General features: G+C 49.3%; 2 protein-coding genes across 2 annotated transcripts in view; both read right to left on the reverse strand.

The window, feature by feature from the left end:
- The window catches only part of TYRO3 (TYRO3 protein tyrosine kinase), a 41,762-nt gene extending 38,305 nt beyond the window's left edge, over positions 1–3,457 (reverse strand). The window contains exon 1 of the mRNA XM_054400019.1: positions 3,370–3,457. Within this exon, the coding sequence (XP_054255994.1) occupies positions 3,370–3,457 (88 nt within the window). The remainder of the gene's footprint in view (positions 1–3,369) is intronic.
- A 6,665-nt stretch (positions 3,458–10,122) lies between these two features.
- On the reverse strand, positions 10,123–11,547 carry LOC128981791 (transmembrane protein 151B-like). The gene has a single exon (XM_054400736.1). The coding sequence runs from the start codon at positions 11,518–11,520 to the stop codon at positions 10,123–10,125; it is 1,398 nt and encodes a 465-aa protein (XP_054256711.1). The 5' UTR covers positions 11,521–11,547.
- Between the last annotated feature and the right edge of the window lie 8,089 nt (positions 11,548–19,636).

The following is a 19,636-nucleotide window of genomic DNA, read 5'->3' on the forward strand; positions in this document are numbered from 1 at the left end:
CAGCACATGCTGCAGAGGGGTCTGTTAGCACTGCTCTACTGGGTCTGCTAAGCAATAGTCAAAGGCAAGCATTAAAAGCACAACTGCTAGAGAAAAGTGGTGGCTTGGAGTGTACACAGTACTTTTTTCAACTCATGTAACAGCAGGGTGAGCTTCTGCAGAACAGTGCCCAGGCAGAGGCAGACAGAAAAGCTGGGAGCTTGGTGGTGTCAGTGATCCAGCAGTGCTAAGAGCGTTTGCTCAACACGGTACTACACCTCCCTCTTTTCCCCAGGCTTGCATTTCAGCTACAGTGTTCCTGTGCTGCTAAGTATTGGTCATGTTCGCTCCATTGTATGCATTTGTAAAGAGCTGGGATAGGAGAAAGAATCAATTATGTCTCGTTACTCAGCGTACACTGTTCCTCTGCGTTACAGAAAGCTCCTCTGCGATTTGCAAAACCCGTGCAAGCAAAGCCTATTCCACAGCAAGCCTCGCTGAGGAGCAGAACTGTTTACAGAACAGCTATTTCTGTCGCACGATGTGGGGGTGTATTCAGTTGAGCCTCCCTGACTCTTTGGTGCAGCTGAAGGACCATGTTGCACCCAGAGGTAGACAGCTGCGATCCCAAAGCAGCAGGGCCAGAGTCAGTGGAGCTGCTCAGGTCTGCATTGACACACAAGTGATCAGAATTTGGCCTGGAGCACCGCGATGTGTGGGTGGATGGGGAGTGTTTCCCTCCAGCAGAAGCAAATACATGGAATGTGTTACCATGAGAAAACACAGAAGCCAACTATAAGCGCATTGAAGAAAGAAAGCCATATAAAGGAAGAACCACAGGATCAAAGAAGACTGTGGGAAACCAGGAAGGTAGAACATAAATGTAAAGCTAGCTTTGTTAGGGAGAGTGGTCATTTCCTATGCAGCGGCTCAAGAATGACAGACCAGGTCTACCCCAGTTTGATATTACACTTTGGCAATGGCCTTCACATCCTCCAAGGGGGGGGGGAGAAATAAATAATTACTGCATCACTCTTGCCCAGCCACATATCACAGTATGTTACAGCTTCACTCAGCTGACTGGTTGACCAGCTTTCTCATGGGATGCTACAGAGCCAGACAGGAAAATGCCAGTTGTGAAATCCAAAGTGCTGCTAAGTAAGCAGCCCTGCTGCTTTCAAACTCTCTTACAGCCTCACCAGCGATCAAATACAGAGATTTCTCATGTGCCACTTCCCTTCTTGCCAAAACACCACCCTCCCACAGCCACGAGAGCACCACGTCACTGGGCACAGCTACCACAGGACTGGCCACGAGCCTGTAACAGCTGGAAGAAGAGGGAACCTGCACTGTGGGACCAGCCGACATTCTGCACTGGCAGATGGTACCTTGTAGAGCACCACTGGTCCAAGACCAATTCCAAAACATAGACAGAAGGACTTTATCTCCTTCCTTAATGAAATGCCCAGCCTGTTTAACCACTGGCTTCCCACCCTCAGTCTTTTGCCTTTCTATCTGCTGTTACGAATTTAGCAAATTCACGAAGAGCACCGGAAAACTGGTAAGATGATTCAGTTCAGTCCCTGCAGCTCGTTTGCTAGGCAAAGGACTTAATCAACTTGGGTGAGGATGATCTGACCTTGCATTACTTAACTCCTCTGTAACACAACTGACAGGTCCCAATGCATGCCAGAAAGTATCTGCCCCTTCACCACTCACGCTACTGGAATAAAACATGAAAGCTTCATAGCAGCTCTCTGTTACAGAAAACTGATGTCGCCAGGCTGCTGAGCACACGCACAAACCAACAGACACTCTCATTACAGGTGCCTTTATGGAAAAGCAAACTACTCAGCTCTCCTCAGGCTGCTTGGCTAAGTTAGCCACAAACCACAGAAAGTGTTGTTAGAGACCCTTCGTGGTTTTCAACTCCCATGAAACTAATAATGTAGGAAATTAATATATAGCACAAGTGTGCGGCCTGAGTTGCATCTCTACATCACTCAAGTATAAACCCTCTGTCAAGATCAAATGAAATGAAAAAATATGGATCTGGGATTTTTAATAAATTCACAGGTTTTTGACAAAACCAAACCAAAACACCAAAAGCCAGTATTAACTGTAGCATCTCTTCCTGCAGGTACCAAGAAGAAGCACAGAAGAGGCCAATATGGCTTTTAATTTCCACTTATTGCTCCTTCTACTCTCCTACTCATGATTTCTCATCTGATAACACTCTTGTCAGCACAAGAAATAATCTCAGCCAAGTAGGTTCCTCCAAGCCTACCTGTGAGAGCTGCAGGAGTTGGAATGTACAGCTAGGCAATAAAATGGTATCAAATTTTTCACACAGCTGACAGAGCTGACAGCAAATGAATACACCAGTTGTCAACATAGGTGACTTATCTGCTTATTTGTTTTTGAAACTTGTCACCTCTAAATATTTTGACTGTTAAGCACAGATACATGGCTTCTTGTTATTTTGACAGTGGAGAGAGGAAGACGCCTGCTCTTTGCCGCCGAGGGAAAGGCTTTTCGCTCCTCTGATTCCTTAGCACCCCGATCCAGCGACCCAGACGGAGCCACAGCCCCTACAGCCTCATGTCACCCCAAGCTCTCCGGGCGGCGCGGAGCCCGAAGTCCCGGTGCAGCCGGCAGGAGGTCGGCGGGGGTGTCGAGCGGCTCTCACACGCCCTGCCAGCTCCAGACTGAAACTTCGGAAAATGAGCTCGGGAGAGAAAAGCCAACACAAGCTGCTCAGGAATGCGTTCGCGCACGGCTTTCCTCGGCGCTGAGCCGCGCTGGGCAAATACCAGAGCAATGCCTCGGCAAACAACGCGGAGGATTATTTGGGCTGACACTTACGACTCCGTACTCGCAGGCGGGCGGGCGAGGCTCGCAGTTCCCCGCACGGCCCGAGCGTCTCGTTCGGCACTGCGAGCGCCACGTAGCCGATGGGCCAGCCGCTGGACCCACAGGTGCAGAGGAGCCCTCCACCACCGCCTGTGAGGGCGGGTGAGGACCAAAACGGGTGAGCCCCGACCCCCACTTGTGGCTGCCGTGGCCCCGCGGCTGCCACACCGGACGGACCCCTGCCCGGAGACCGGTCCCCGTGCACCCAGCGCTGCCGGCTGGGCGGCGCAGTGCTCTCAGCGGGCTGCCGGCACCTGTAGAAGCAGCGTGGCGGAGCGGCCGGCGGCAGGGAATGGGCCCGGCGCCGCTGGCGGGGCAGCTCCTTCTCACGGCCCGGCGGCAGGAGCCGTGTGCTACAGTCCTGTCCGGCCGCACCAGGGAGCCCGAGAGAACACAGCCCCACCGTCCCAGGTCCTCAGCCGCGGCAACCACCAGCCCTCCCTCCCGGCTCGCCGGCGAGCTGCCAGCCCCTCTCACCTGCCACAGCGGCGACGTCCCGAAGTGCCGCAGCCCACAGTCCCAGCAAAAGGAGCCGCGGAATCGCCATGCTCCGCTTCAGCTCCATCGCTCGCGCACCACCATCCTCCCCTCCAGCTTCTGGCGCCGCGGGGGATTCCCACCGCCCGCGCAAGCAGCAGCGGCTAAGGCAGCCACTTCTCGGTGCCCACCACGGGACTTCCCCGGGGAGGCTGCTGGGGACGCTCAAACTTCTCGCCGCGGCTCCAGCCGGGGCGAGTGGCACGGCAGTCCCGCCGGGAAGGGACAAGGGGGCTCGGTCGGGTCCTGTTCGGGCGCCGCCGCCCGGCGGTCTCCCCCTGCCGGCGCGCAGCCGCTCCGCGGCTCCTCCACACGGTCCGTCCCTCCTCAGCCGCCGCCTTCTCCTCCAGGAAATGGCGCTCTCGGGCGGTCACCGCGCGCTGTGCTCCCCCTCTGACATCACGCTCATGAATATGCATGAGCCGGGCCCTCACCGCCCCCGAAGCGCCGAATCACCGCATCACCGCCCCCGCCTTCCCCACTCTGCTGCTCCGGCACGGGACCGGAGGAGGAGAACGGACGCTGCCGCCTATCCGAGCCGCGCCGTGCCGTGCCGTGTCGCGCCGCGCCGTGCCGTGGCGGTCCGTGCCCCGGAGTCGGACCCCTCTCAAGGCGGCACGGGGCCGGGCTGAGGGCGGTGTCTGGAGGCAGTTCCCCAGCGGGGGCGGTGGTGTTTTCAGAGCGCCGGGAGCGGGTGACCTACATCTGCGTGAGCTGTCTGGGTACCGGGCAGGGGTGGAAAACCAGGTCGGTTATTCCCCTACCTACACACAGAAGCAGGAGGCCAACCTCAGGAGCTCCCCACACACCCTCCAGCTCCCCGGGGGAGCAGGGCTTGGGGCCACCACTAGGGCTCGCCCCCCTCCCCAAATCAAGGATGTTCTGGATGAATAGAACCTCTTCTCGTGCTCACAGCATCCCCAGACCCATCTTCCCTGGACGGTCCACCTCGGCTCCGTGGCTTGGCCAGGCTCCCCTCACCAGCTAGACTCCTGCACCGTGGATGCCAACCACCCCATCCCGGTGCCTGATCTGTGAAGGAGCACCGGTAACTGAGTACCGACAACGTGAGGATATACACCCATGCCCTCCAGGAAGATTAGGTTTAGCCTTGTCCTCTTTTCCACCAGTGAAAAAGTAGGGAGAGGTCTGAGGAAGGAAATCTCCTCTGCCAAAGTTACTGCCACGGTGTGGAAGAAGTCACTGACGAAAAAAATCACCGACAAATAATTTTAAAGAAAAATCTGGTACTGCCTTTCTGTAGGAGTTAGGGTGAGAATCTGGGTTGAAAAGCACCATAAGGAGCAGTGTCGTTACATGACTGCAGCTTTCAGCTCCACCACAGCTATCACTGTGTGTAACACTTAACCAGCAGATCCTGCAATTCTCTGCAAACCTGGCTTAATGTAGGAGCAAGGAGAAACTGCTTTATCCCTGTCAGGGAGATGGAGAAACCAAGGCACCGCAAGCTCATGTAATTCCCTCCCAAACTCTGATCTTTCCCCACACCCACCCCAGCCATTTACATTTCTGATAGAAATTCCTAGGGGACTGGAGCAAGGCCAAGAAGATTTCACGACTGGAATGGAAATGTCATTCCCTCCCCAGTGCCTCCCGCTGCAATGAGGCAGCTGGGAGGAGACACTGACAAGCCATCCTTCTGAGAGCTTGTGGGAAGCCTGGGTGCTCATGGGCACAGGGAATCGTGACACACCTCTCACCAGGATCACGACGGCTCTTGGGCTGAGAGGTTCTGTACTGGTGTTTGCTAAAAGCTTCACACACACTTGCTGTCACTGCTCTCTCTCCCCCTTTGATCCATATATACCCATCTAGCCAGGTGCACAGTGTGTTTCGGCACTCACACCTTCCAGAAAGTAGCTACTTCTGCAGATTTTAGCTGTCTCACGAGAAAAAGCAATGGCAGTTTCCGTGTTTCTGTGTTTCTACAGCAGTTTCCTTCCAAGGACCTCTTCTGGTGTTGCCATTACAGAGGCTTACAACATCAGAGTAGCCCTGTAGGCTCCAGGAGCACTCATGGGTACAAGCAGGAGAGAGGAGGCACAGCCAAGCCTGGGCAAGGAGGCAGCAACTGAGAGAGGCTTGACTCCACACTGTGTATGTTGGATGCCTGGAGCAAGCCTCTGTCTTGATGTGCATGTTGTGCTTCACCCAACTGTCATAAGCAATGCTTCCAAAGGCTTTGGAAAGAGGAATCAAAAGGGGAAGGGAGGTTTTATCTGCAGAGACAGAAACCTGATAGAAAGTCGTTATAGCTCAGCACAAGCCAGATTCCAGGCTGGTGGAACAGAGCAAAGCTTTGCTGGAAGCTGTAGACTAAAGGGAACTTTTCCCAGCAGGGGATCTGGCTTCAGCTCTTCTGAGAAGGGCTTTGTGTCAACAGCGATAGGCAGGAAGAGCCATATGAAAATTGGACAGAAATCCCACACACACTGCCAGTTGGAGTGCAAACTGCTGTGGGAAAACTTATGGAGGAGTGCAATATTACCATGCACAAATCAAAGGAACTGGTGAGTCTGAAAGGCTTTAAGGAACTGAAGACAAATAAATTCGCTTGGCCTCTTGTGCCACTGAATTAAGCAATGTGGCTTTGATCTACAGGCCATAAAACCAGTGGCAGTGCTTACTGCTCACACACACAGGACACAGCAGAGTTGCTTATAAACATGCGGGTACCTTTCTGGCTCATGTCCTTTCCATGCTTCTCCTGTTATGATAGTGTGTCACATCCCACTGGACTTGCTGGGTGGTATAGGCATGTTCTAGAAACTGTCTGAAGATCTGTACAGTAATAAAGAGGTGAATTTCCAGTGCTGGATGAGTTCTGAAAATGAGGGAGAAGAAAAAAGGAAGAAAGGAAGAGCGAGAGGGAGGGAAGCATTTGCTGGATGTTCTCACCTTCCTCTGCTGTTCAGCCTTTTCTAATTATTGAGTCCCAACAGGACAAGGATGGATTATCCCGGTGATAAAGCAACCCAAAACACCTATTTCTGCCATAGACCTAAAAGTTCAGCAAAAGCTACTGGCACTTACTACTACTCCATTGTTGAAGTAGTTAGCTGCCTAGTTTGCACATAGATTTGAGAACCTATCTGCTCCATCCTCTGACCTGGGGTTTGAAGAGCAATGTTATCCCCTCCATTGCTAGGGGACAGATCTCTCAGCCTGCATCAGCAAGCTGTGGCAATGGGAAGAGCGAAGTCATCTTCAAGTAACTCTGCTCTGCAGTGTAGGAGGCTTAGGATGGCTGTTCAGATGCTTCCTGATTGGGCAATCTGTTGAAATCAGCACATTCAACCCCAGAAAGAACTGCTCCCAATTTTTCAGTCACCAGCAGAGGCTACAGCAAGTGACAAGAGGAAGCTCCATGTGTATCACACACATGCCCTCACAGATTCACAGCTTAAGGATGGCTTCTTGAATAAATGCCCCAAAGAGTAAAAGGAGTGAGGAAGCAGAAACCCTCTAGACTTTCCAAACCCTGCCAAGGACACAGCTTGAGAGCTGCTGGATATTACAGAGACTTTTGAGGGTGCCGAAAAGCTAGGCATACACTGTCTCCATTCTCTGCCCAACCCATCATAATAATGGGATTGCCAGAGCTTGTTCATGTTGGATAATAACACTGTGTAACATGGCCACTTCTGAGGAACCAAATATAACCTTCCATCTTGAAATACATATGGAACCAAACTGGCCATGCCAAGACCTTGGACATGATATTTAAAGGCACAGGTGGCTGCAGCAACTCACAAGAAGACTGAAACTCATCCTGCCTGTGTCTAGGAGAAGCTTGCCATAACTGAGTTACGCTGCTCATTTGGAAATTATCTTGGCTGCAGCTGAACTCTGTTCTCTTTTAATTCATATTATTCTATCATCTCTTCCTTTCTGCTTTCTTGTCTTCCTCCCTACCACCTCCTTCAGTTAGAAACTGTGCTGACATATTCCAGCCTCTCTGTTTCATGAAGTTTCAGCCTCCTCCAGATCTTATACCTTCCATATGTGCTGTTTTTTTCTGTGTGAATGATGATTAGTACAGGGAACCATATTAAAGGCTTGCATTTACTCTGTCTTCAGAATACAACTAAACCAGGAATGAGTCTGAGCTATGAGATCAGGCCTGATCCTTTTCCAGTTCCCAAACTCTTCAAGTGATGCCTGGAGGTAGTAGGTGGCATGATGTAGATGGGGGCCCTAGGACTGTAGGGTGGTTTTAAGTTTGAAATTTTTTTGTAAATTTCCATGTTGTCCGGTTTGGCCCCAGCCCAGCCATAATCACTACCCTGAGACCAAACCTGATTCCTCCACATTTCTGGGATGGTTATTCCTTTTCAGAGGTGATAAACTAGCACATCCTATGTGTTATCTATCTTTTGCACTAGATGCCAAGCTGTCAGAATGAAAATGGCACATAAATCATACATAAAGTATTTACATTAAAAAAAAGGTCAACTCACAGGAATTTAAACAACCTTCCTGGTGGTGCCATCACTTGCAGCAAGTTAGCCAGGTATTAGCAATACTTCCATTTCTGGGTTTAAAATAAACACAGCACATCAAAAAGAAGTCATCAAACCAAAACAAAATGTATTGAACATGGTGCAACAGTCAATGCCATAAGAAACCACCATATAAGTATGCAGAGTTGTACGTCATCTACACATACTAGTATGACTTTACAAATCCCTTATAACACATAGATACACACAGAACAGGTCTGGGAGGAAGCATTTGTTGCCAGCCCCTCTGGGGGCTTGGTTTCTTACCTACTTGCTGTTGTGTATGACAACACTTTGTCTTTGGAAGTGATTGTATTGCCATTGTATTGCATTTTCCTGTGACTCACAGTGAACAATCCACCATCCACAAGACAAAATGGCATAGAGCTTGCTCAGCATATGACCAACCTTTTGCTGGATGGAGGTTTGGCAGTTGTGAGGTCCCTGGTGGGTCCTCAGTGTGGCCATAAGCTTCTTGGGTCAGCCTCTGCTTCTCGAGGGATCTCCAGACGGGCTAGAAGGGCAGCCCACAGTGCAGGAGCCCACATCTCCAGGACTGGACATCTTCAGGGTCTGGCATTGCTGGGATTAATTCTGGAAGGTGCTGCAGCTGCTCTAGGGGAAACCTTTCAGGAGGAGCCTGGAGCTCCAGCAGGAGTGGCTGGTGTGGCTGGCGTGGCTGGCTTCCAGCTGTGCTCCCTGCTTGGGGCTGGGGTGGCACCACTTCTCGCCTGGGAAGGCAAGCAGTGGGCTACGGGCCAAAAGTCCTCCCCAGGGCACAAGGAAAGCCAAAAGATAACATAGAGCAGTTCTGCAACTGCTCTGATAGACATTGTGGGTGGAAGAGCTTCTTAACAACTCCAGTCTATGGGTGGGAGAGTTAATACCAGATTTACCTTTTCCCCTTCGGCCCCTCCCCCCTTACCCAGCTAGTGCTGTTCTATGCAAGTGGCAGGAATGAAACAACCACAAACCAGACCTAAGGTCCTAAAAATAGTGGCACTAACAGGGCACTGATCTACATTATGGCTCTCAACAATTGCTAACAGGAGTGGAGCTGGACAAGGTTAACTACAGCTGGAAATGCACCAGTGTCTCTGCTGCAGACCAGGCAGGACAAGGTGAGCAAAGGGCTTTTTGCTTTATTGGTGTATGTCACTGCTCTGGAAAGAAAGTCTTCAGCACTTCTCAGGGGCATAGCCTCTGGCTGTGTCAGCAGTTAGTGACATTTGTGCCATGACTACCTTATTTTTGCCCAATGGAAGGCAATTACATCCTTCTCCCAGCAAACCCCAGAAAAAATTGGGAAGCAGAAGTGAGAAAACTGGGGGAAAAAAAAAAAAAAGGAAGATGAGGGTATAGGGAGAGGAGAACATGAAGAAAGGAGAGAATAAATGATAGAATAAGGGGGGAGGGGGGAAGAGTGGTGAAAATAAAATAAATAAAGCCAGCACCTCCTTTGGGGTTGCAGGAGGTGACTCAGAGCCTGCAGATCTGAATTCTCCTTCTGACTTGACTCTGGCTGGCTGTGTGCCTTTAGCCTTGCGCTATCTGAGTTTCTTACCTTGCAGGGTATTCAAGAGGGCAAACACTCTGCAAAGAACAAGCTTTATAAATCCTCCAGCAGTAACAGCAGTCAAATGCTGTGACTAAAACACAGAATAAAGACTGAGGGTGAGATAAGAGGAGAGGCAGGGAACTGAGGAGCAGAGAAAAGGTGAGTGAAAAGTGTAGAGAGAAACTAAAGACTAGGGAGACCATCTGAAGGAGGGGGAAAAGTCCTTGGAAATAAAGTTAACCATTGATCAGAGTGTGTGTATCCTCTTGCCATGGCAGGTAGAAGAGCTGAAGCTATGGACACACTGCGGAGACCACCACATCACAGGATCATAGGATGTTAGGGGTTGGAAGGGACCGCCAAAGGTCATTGAGTTCAACCCCACTGCTAGAGCTGGACCACAGAATCTAGCACAGGTCGTACAAGAACACATCCAGATGGGTCTTGAAAGTCTCCAGAGAAGGAGACTCCACAACCTCTCTGGGCAGCCTGTTCCAGTGCTCTGTGACCCTCACAGTGAAGAAGTTCCCTCTCATGTTGGCTCTCCTCCAGCAGCACCTCTGCAAGCCCTGTCCCCTTGGGGCAGAGGAGCCAAGAAACTATGGAGGCCTGTCACAGAGAGGTTTCTAGACAAGAGGAGCGCCTGACGTAGAAGCGCTGCCCGTCCTGCCCCTCCGGCCTGTGCACGATGAGGACGGGGAAGAAGCGTGCATCGTGGTAGGTCGGGGGGTTTTCATTCACAGCCAGCTGGCTGGAGTAGGAGCAGCACTGCTCGTCCTGGCAGCCCCGCTCTGCGATGCTGCTGCTGCGGCTCCTCCAGAGGCCTGTCCTGTGGGAGCCGTGGACACGGCAGAGGGAGAAGCGGCTGGTGTTGAGGGAGAGGCGGGAGGTGCCACTGCAGCTGTGGAAAGCATGGCGGGAGAAGATGGAAGAGGTGCTGGAGGAACGGTTGCAGCGTTCGCAGCCATGGGCTGTCTCGCCGTACCGGCACACCGTGTAGCCATTGTAGGCTGGGGAGTTGGCCAGGTCCATGAGCATGGCCTCCGAGTAGCTGGGGATCAGCTGCCGGTTGGTGCAGATGTGCCATTCCAGCTCGGTGCTGTCCTGCGTGGCATCTCGGGGCATGCGGTACCTGTACAAGGGTTCCTCGGCTGCAACGGGTGCCGTGTACTCCAGGCCTAGCAGCTTCTCCACGTGGTAGTGCACATAAGCAGTCCGATACTCTATGAGTACTCTGAGTGGCCAGGAGATCATCAGGATAGCTGCCACCCAGAAAGCATAGTGGGACACATACCATGGGAGGTGATCTGGGTCCCCATAGGCCATCATAAGCTCTTTAAAGTCCACATTTTTGAGCTGCATGCCTTCCCTCACCTCCATGTAGTCATCCAGCCCCTCAATCTCTGTGAAAAAGTGAGCCCTCTGAGTCAGGTAGGAGTTCTCAGACTCAATGTTGGCAAAGCTGAAGCACTTGGTGAACTTCAGCTTGGTGGCCGTGTAGCTCTCCAAGCCCAGGAGCTCCTTGGAGATGTCCTTGTATCCACAGTGAGAGTAGTCAAACTCAGCTTCAGCCACGTGGGTGTTGACCCTCTCGTGGTAGACTTGGGTGGTGGTGTAGGCATCACCGTTGCGGTACCGGGTCACCTGCCGGGTTCGCCGCACAAAGTGGTAGCTGATGGCCTTCCACCAGATGCATGGAGTGGCTTGCTGCATGCGGTTGATGCATTCATAGACACTGTCCACGTCTGCCTTGTACTGCAGCTCTCTCTTGACGTGGCAGTGCCAGCACTCCACCAGGTACACCACGTACAGCATAGAGAGGAAGGCCAGTGGGATATAGACGTAGCCGTCCGAGCATGGGCTGTCATGATAGATCATGGACTTGCCCTTGAAGGAGCTATCAAAGCTGAGCTTCGTGACCCGGGCCAGCTGACACCAGGCCACTGCCCCCAGGCAGCCATACATCAGGATGGAGAGAAGGAGGCATTTCCAGTGGGACTCTCGGCACATGCAGGCACTCAGGGACTGCTTCACAGGGCGTTGCTTCAATCACATCACCGGGGAAAGGGAGAGAAAGACAAAGAGAGAGTGAGGAACCCATCAGTCACGCCACTCTGCACAACACACTCAGTGGCTGTTGCCTTCAGGACCGTGTCTGGCTTTGCTCTCAGCTGCCTGAGGACTGGGACACTACCCTATTTAATAAAAATGTGAATATAAACAGAAACACCACGCCCAGGACAGAGGTCTCTGGACAAAACTCCTTCCCTGCTTCCTCCTGGCTCTAGGGTGGGAAATTGCTCATGCCGCAGTGACTCTCCATGTCTGCACCCCAGCTGGACAAGCCCTTTCATGATGGGTGAGATGGGTCCCCATTGCCTCCTCCTCGCCTGGAGATAGCATCATCTACACATCCTGCCATCTTCTGAGGCCAAGAGGGCTTCACAGCACACAAACAGCTGAAAATGTGGGGCTGTGGACTTGCCCCTTTGCTTTGCAAGTGCCCAGTGCCTGGGTTCCTTTCACAACACTGCTGCGGAGGCTTGGGAGAAACATCCATCACAGGGCTGCAGCCCCATAGGTTGTGCCAGCACCAGGGGACTAGCGCTTTATGGAGCTGGAGATGCTGCCTGACTCAGAGCTGACTCACACTCAACCCTGAAACCTACCAAATGATCGACACCATTTTTCTTGGAGGTGAGCCATCAGGAAAATCACTAGATTCAAGCACATTTAGCTGAAAAAAAAATTGTCAGGATTATAGCATGGTGCAGCACAGCTTCAGGCTGGTTAGAAGACTCACTCTGACCTAAAATACCTGAAAGCTTAAGTGTTGGAGCTGAGGATGTATGTGTGAATATTTAAAAGGTAGCACTTCCCTTCCTTTCAAGTCCCAAAAGTCAGGTTGGGAGTAAAGTCGGAGTTCGCACTCTCGTACTCCCACAGTGTGACTGCAGCCCTCACCCCAGCCGTGGTGCAGTGAATCAGCTGCATCGTCACGCTGTGCTGGGCTATAATAAAAAACTCCAGACTGAGCCAAGCAGCCAGCGGAAACGGAGTTCTCTCCTGCACAGAGCAGTAGCAGCTGGGGTTAGGCGGCTGGCTGGCAGCTGCACATCTGCAGAAAATGCATGAAGCCAGACCCCTGCTGCTGCCCTGATAGAGAATGGGGAGGGCTGTCTGCATCCCTCTTCCTGCTGCCATACTCTGCCTCCCCCCAATGCTGAGGAAACAACAACGAGAAAGCAGATACAGACTGATACTCGTGCATCATCATGCCCTCTGCCGAGCCTGATTTCATGTAAAAATAGAAGCACAACGTTACTCCTTCTCCCCGGGGGCCACCTCTAACGTATCAAACTGCTCCGTATATGCTAACAGATGCTGAGGTTGGAAAATGTCTTCTCTTTCTTTCTCCATGGAGCAAGTTCTTCCCTAGTATAACTTATCTTGGTCCCATAGCAGTTAAGATTCATTAAGTCACAGTGTAATAGCAAAGAATTTAAGGAGCAACATCTTCTGATTCAAGAAATAATAGCAGGGTGCCACTAGAAAGGAGAATTTACTATTTTCTCAATGAGATGGAAGTGTCGGCATCTTATCTTGCAGGGCAGTAAGGTCAGGTTTAATATTGCTGGTTTGTTGTTTGGGCTTTTTGGTGTTCTGGGGTTCTTTTTGTTTTGTTTTGGGTTTGTTTTTTTATTTATTTAATTTTTTGTTTTGTTGTGGTTTGTTTGGTTTGGTTTTGTTTGGTTTTGTTTCGTTTTTTCTGGGACAGAGAACCACTTCTAAGTAACTACAGAGGGTTTTATGGCTTGCTGTGAGCACTACCAAACTAGACTTCATGGGGTTGGGTTTGATTTCTTAGCTTCTGTGTAAATGCACTGTGTAAGTGCACTGTGTTAGTGCAGTGCAATTTCATTGATTTTAGAGAGCTACACCAGTATTCATCTGCAAGAACTAAGGTAGAATCTGACCCTTGAGTCTTCCTGATGCATCCAGAAGGAATTTGTAAAGAATTTCTATTTTTATCCCAAACCTTTTGCATATGTGTATGTGACAGAATAAAGAATAATTATGGTAGTCAAAAATGGGTGTAGAGAAGCTAAGTGGGTTATATATGATATAGTATGTAACTTTTTTTGTAGGTAAGAGTGAAAAGTCATTTGTATGGGTAAGGACAAGGCTGCTTTTATTAGCCTTTTGCAGGAAACCTTGAGGAAAGCTAAAAGGGGGCTTCAGGCAGTCCCCAAATCAGCTGAAAAAGGACTGTGGGGGTGAATGCCTAAGTCTGTGTGCAGTCTCAGAGAGTCTCACATCTTGAAACTCTTGTCCAATACCTGTCACTCTGTCCCAATGTGGGTGCTGCCCCAACATAGGCTTCTGCCCTAGCCATACACTGGACCCTGGGTTAGGGCCCTAGGCTGTTCTGATTCATGGGAACTCCACCAGGAATCAGTGTCTTCTATTCTTTGTCTCGACATGGATTCAGAGTTTTAAAGCACGATAGTAATGCAAAAACACAAACTGCAATGAAGAATCGCAAACCCCTACCCTTTCTTTTCCCTGAAGGTTTTCTGAGATGAAGAAAATTAAAAATGAACATCTCTCTACTCCAGTCACTGGGACTCTGCAGAAGAAAACAGCTGGGCAATATTCTAACACAGTAGTTGAAATTCACACACAAGTTTCCACAGGTACTTCTCACATGAAATCCCACACAGTTAATACTGTGAAGAACACCAGCAGACCCAGCAAAAGATGCCCAGCAGTCAGTTTTAATGTAAGGTGAGTTCTTAAGTAGTCCATGCAGTTCTGGGAACCCCATTTTTTTCTGTGGCTTGTTTAAAGCGCTGTCAGCCTGGCCCTGGGCTGCCCCATGTCAGTTAAGGCACCATTTGCCAAAGGCACTGCAATCCCCACCTTCCCTTTATTTCACATCCCTTGACTAATAACCTCTGTTCTCTGCAGCTCTGTGGTCCAACTTACAACCCACAGGTGTGCTTCTCCCCAAAGGGTAATTCAACTAGCCCTGCTGGTTGGGGCTATCAGTGGCCATTATCAGAGCGGGCAAATGCCTCCTAATGAGCTTAGATCCATGAAATGACATTTAGGGAAAGAGATAGCTCTGGTCTCACCAGTCCTGCGGTGGCACTGGGCTGGGCTGGCAGCAGCTCAGAGGCTTGTAGATCCAAGATGACATTCTGTATACATCCTCTGGACACACTTCAAGACTGGTCTTCAACCCACTGCACTGATAAGGCTGGATCAGACCGAGCCAGGCTACCTCCACAACTGTCACTGCAGCATGTAAGACTCTAACCCTAAACCCTAACCCTTGCATTAGTGAAGACATGAAGCCATAAAGCCCACTGCCACATCTCTCTAATTCACATACCTACCAGTCCAGTCCAGCAGGGCCTTCACATTCAAAACCCTTTGGGTAAAACACTCCTGGCTCTTCTGACCCACTATTTCATATACTCCTTTGTTCCTAAGCAGATCATATTTTCTGCAGGTCCTCAGTTACGAAAGAACCTTTCTTCCAGGGTCTACCCCCACAGCTGTCCCTCCTCTTTCAAGTTCTGAATACATTCATTTGGCCTTTGTTCCCTTATTTTTCCTTCCCTTTGCTGATATATTTAAGTAACACAATTATACTATTGGAAACACTATTAGAGTGTTTGTAAGAAAGACCTGGAATAGGACATAATTACAACAAAAAGATCAGACATTCAAAAATCTAATAAGGAAATGTATCTTTCCATCTCTCTCTGCATAACAAATTGATTAATATGTTAAACCAGTGCCTCCCAGACTTTATTAATTAGCATACCATCTTCTTGCATGCATGATGTTTGTGGTACTACGTGGAATTTTCTCCTTTCTGTGCATAATGTTTCAGATCGAAACAGGGCAAGCTTGTATTTCTAGATGAGCACAATAAATGCTGAAGGAAACCAATAATTTCCATGATAACTTGAGCCAGCCAGCAAATGGGAGTAACATCCTTTGAGGAATGCTGTGGGATGTGTGTTGTTTTGATGTGGAACAAAACCATAACCCCTGGAAAATGTTAATAGAGAAATGTAATTGAAGAAAGCAAAGACAGAGAGCCTGACATAAAGCCAGAGTCAGAGACTGTCCCAGAACAGACAGAGGCTCAGCCACCAGGCATTTTGCCTGCAAGCTAGGACTCAGGATTTGAGTCTCTAACCAAAATCAAGAGTGGTATCCTTCCACTCCTGCTTGTTGTGGCTTTGCTTTGGGCTTTGCTTCCAGTGCTGACCTGAGAAACCTCTCGACAGGAGATTAAATAAGACACAAATTGCCTAGAGAAGTTGTGGATGTCCCCTCATCAGAAGTGGGATGGTATGGGGCTTTTAGCAACCTGATCCAGTGGGAGGTATCCCTGCCCATGCCAGGGGTTGGTCTAGATTACATTTGAAGGTCCCTTCCAACCTAAACCATTCTGTGTTTCTACAGCTGATTCCATGAAAAGGGCTGGATTCACCAAATAAAATGTTTCACCCCGAAGGTTGACAGCAGAAATTGTAAAAATCTCCTGTTTTGGGTGGAATGCTGTGAAGAAGCTGAGCTGTCAGTCTTGTTGCTTACGGATTTCAAGTTGTGTTAAAAGCACAGGCTTCTAAAGGACTTCTTGCTAGATATGCTCTGGCATGCTGCTCAACAGTTTTCAGAGGCCTTCCTTCTCGTTGCACCTGACTGGGTTGGAATCTCCTGCTACCTCTTACCCAAACTATCCATAATCACAAGCCAGCATTCACTTTATTCTTCCACACTTAAAAACAATCACAGCAAAATATTTCCCAAAGTCCTTAGTAGGTCTCAGCACAAATTAGGAAAATACCATGGGTGAGAGGTGGCAAGTGTGGGTAGGGCTGTGGGTGCCTGTGCTGTAAGCCTTGCAGAGAGGGATAAGATCTGGGGATGGCCCTGTCCTAAGTCATCTCTGTCCCCAAGCAGCTGTCCTCACAGCACCGCTTCCCGTTTGCATTGGGTTTTTTTGGCATGTCATTTCCAGAAAGCTCAGGCAGAGTGAAGGATCTGTGTACCACACAAAATGAAGAGGCATCTCTGCATCCTCCCATGGTCTGTTTTCTGTCAGGTGGCATGGAGCCTTCCAAGACACTAAATGATAGATGCTATTTAATTCGTTGCTGCAGTTGCTGGAAAATATTCTGGAAAGCCCCAACTGCTGACGAAGAACTGGAATTTCAACTGACACCTGTAGCAGACAGGAGTTTCCAGGCTGGCAACATTTTGATTATTTCTCCTTCAAGAAAGCTCAGTGCAAAATTTAGTTTGCAAATGATAAAAACATCCGGGCAGTGGCTGAAAGGGTAGTTGCCTTCAAAGACATTGTCCGAAGGCAGATGCCCAAGATCAAAAGAAGGTATGCAAGGACCGGCGTGGAGCCTCCCTCGCACAGGCACACCCACCCAGGGCTCCTTCTGCCTCCACAGCAAACAGGCTGGGTTCTGGCTGCAGCCGCCGTAATTAAAATCATTAAAACGTGCTGTGTGTTGTAGCAGTGTGGAGGTTTGGGCTGTCAATCTGACCTAGTGTGGAGGGCTGGAGAGAGAGCAGAGAGGGAGTGCACAGCCTGGCATGCCCCCTGCTCAGCAGCTGGAGCAGAGAGAGAGCAAGAGCAATGCTCTGGTGGCTGGGGTTTCGGCCCTCCAACCTCCTTGCAAATGACCAGTATTAAGACACAGGCAAGAAAGTTGTAGCTGGTAACCATCCTGAGTGAGCCTGCAAGCAACTGCATTGGGGGTGGCTGAGAATGCCAAAACATTGCCTCCCCTCAAACACAGATTTCTCCTTAAAAGGCATATTTGAAATGTGGGTCTGATGCTAGAGAACTGAAACAACATACCTCTGGGTGAGCAAATTGTGCTTGTGTCTAGGTCCCTTCCTTCTGACAGGTAGATAAGAACTAATGAACTTCCCAGGGCTCAGGTTGAGGTGGTCTGTGTGTCCTGTTCTTCCAAGCAAGCACCCTATTGGCAGGAGGAGGAAGTGCCACACCCAGAGAAGCCCAGACTGATACCACCAGATCAGATTTTTGGGAATCTAACCTGAAACTCTGGTGCCTCTGCTTTACCAGTGATGGCTTACTGCCTCTGCAGACCCAAGACACAAGTCTGTGTGACAGCAGGACACTGAGGAGCCATGTGCCTGTCCCTCAGTGATGTCAGGGTCCTTTATGATATAATAAATTACCAGATGGTTCTTTAGCACTTACAGGTAGTCACAGAAACTTCTCTCAACTTTGCAAGGCTATTTTGGGTCAGGAAGATCAGGAACTACATAACACCCTAAGACTAGGAGACACTACACCCTCTCCCCACAGCTCCTATATCTCACAGGAAATGCAATTTCACTCTACAATGGGCCTGGTGACTGGTGGTTAGTAAAAGCTCATCTCCCATAAAGAAGCTCTGAGTTAACCAATAGACTAAAAGAAATAAAGAACCTGCAGTCCCCATTGTGATTTGCTCTGGTGATGAAATTTTACTGCCATTGCAATTTCATCTCCCTTCAGCCTCTATTCATGGCAGTGGGGACACCCATTCTGCAGGCAATGACAGACTCCTTTCTCTCTGAAGATACTTCTTCATCTTAATTATGACACCTTTCAGCCTTCTTTTTGACAATTTCAATGGATAAAGGCCTCGAAGCCCTTCACTACACAGTTCTATCTCTTTTTTGGTGCTCTGGTCTCTCTGCAGTACATCGAGATAATTTTTAGACATGTACTGTGCAAGTGGACACAGTACTTCAGCACTTATTTCACTAGTACTATACCAAAGCATAAAATCACCTCCCATCCCTACTCATTCCCCCTTTTTACTGTCTCCAGGGGTTACTTCAGTAGATGTTTGCCCAGCCCCTCCCTGAGAGTTCATGTTCAGCCACTCACCCACTTTGCTCCCAGGTGTTTTTTGAGCCACTGTTTCTGAGGACAGCTGAAGAGTTGGCTGCACTCTTCACCCTGAAATGTGTAACTTCAGACCTGGTTTTGGATTGGGTAATGAAATCATCAAATGAATTAGCTCTCCCTGCAGGACTGTGCTCTTCTTATCGTTACAGACTGGCCTGATAATGTTTGTGCCAACTGTAAATGTTACCAGCAATGTTCTGATGTTTAATTCCAATGGCTAGTGTCAAATCTGGTAATCATTCCTGCATAACCCCATCAATCTAATGGCTAAATACACCCTTGTACAAGACAACTCTCTTCACAAAGCTGTCAATCATAAAAACAAAGCTGCAGGCATTACATGGACACAGAGGTGCTCCGCACACTTCCAGTGTCCACTGTCTGGAGCAATCCCACATGCAGCTCTACAGGTAATATTAAGAGAAAGCCTCCCAAAGCTTCTGTGGAGCACATAGTGACCTGCCTGCTGCAGCTGTATGTTCTTCATCAGCAGCTGTATTTTACTCCAAGAGCAGCTGTATGGCAGTGTGAGCTTGAGGCATCTCTTCTTCTAGCTGCCTCAGCACCGCTTATGGCACGCAAATGGTTACAGTGACAACAAAAAAACCTCGTGTTGTCCACTTCTGATTTTGACTGGCAAAATAAATTGGAGCTGAAAGCTGCCAAACTGACCCAAATAGAGGTGAAGAAAAAGTCTGTGAAGTCCGAAGGAAACGGACTAAACTGTTTTGGCAGAATCACAGTCTTCAAAAATTTGATGTAGAATTTTGCCTTTTGCTTACTATTGACACAAAGTTTTTCTCCTCTTCTGGCAGACTGCATGCTTCAGGCTCCTTGAGAACTCCAACATGAACTGTATAAGCAGAAAATATGCTGCCACAGCATGAATTTATTCTAATGTGTTTTCTTTTGTGGACAGTTTGGGGCCCACAATTGACTGTCTGTGTCTGGTTTGCATCCAGATATCTGGGTTCCCCAGTTTCTAAAGCATTAGAATTCTACTTGGCAGAAATCATGCCTAAAGGGTTTCCTGTCCTTTTAAACCCCACCTGTAAAATCTGTTTGCCCTTGGTAGCTGACCTTGGGAGCTGCAGTTTTGCTGAAGCAAAATGCTGTGATGTCTAAAATAAAAGAATAAGAGAAAACAGAGAGTAGTGA

Source organism: Indicator indicator, chromosome 4 (assembly GCF_027791375.1).
Source record: "Indicator indicator isolate 239-I01 chromosome 4, UM_Iind_1.1, whole genome shotgun sequence".
NCBI classification, from domain to species: Eukaryota; Metazoa; Chordata; class Aves; order Piciformes; family Indicatoridae; genus Indicator; species Indicator indicator.

What these genes read in the sequence shown, in the direction of transcription:
- LOC128981791 (XM_054400736.1), bottom strand. Translation starts at nt 11,520, where the DNA reads ATGTGCCGAGAGTCCCACTGGAAATGCCTCCTTCTCTCCATCCTGATG.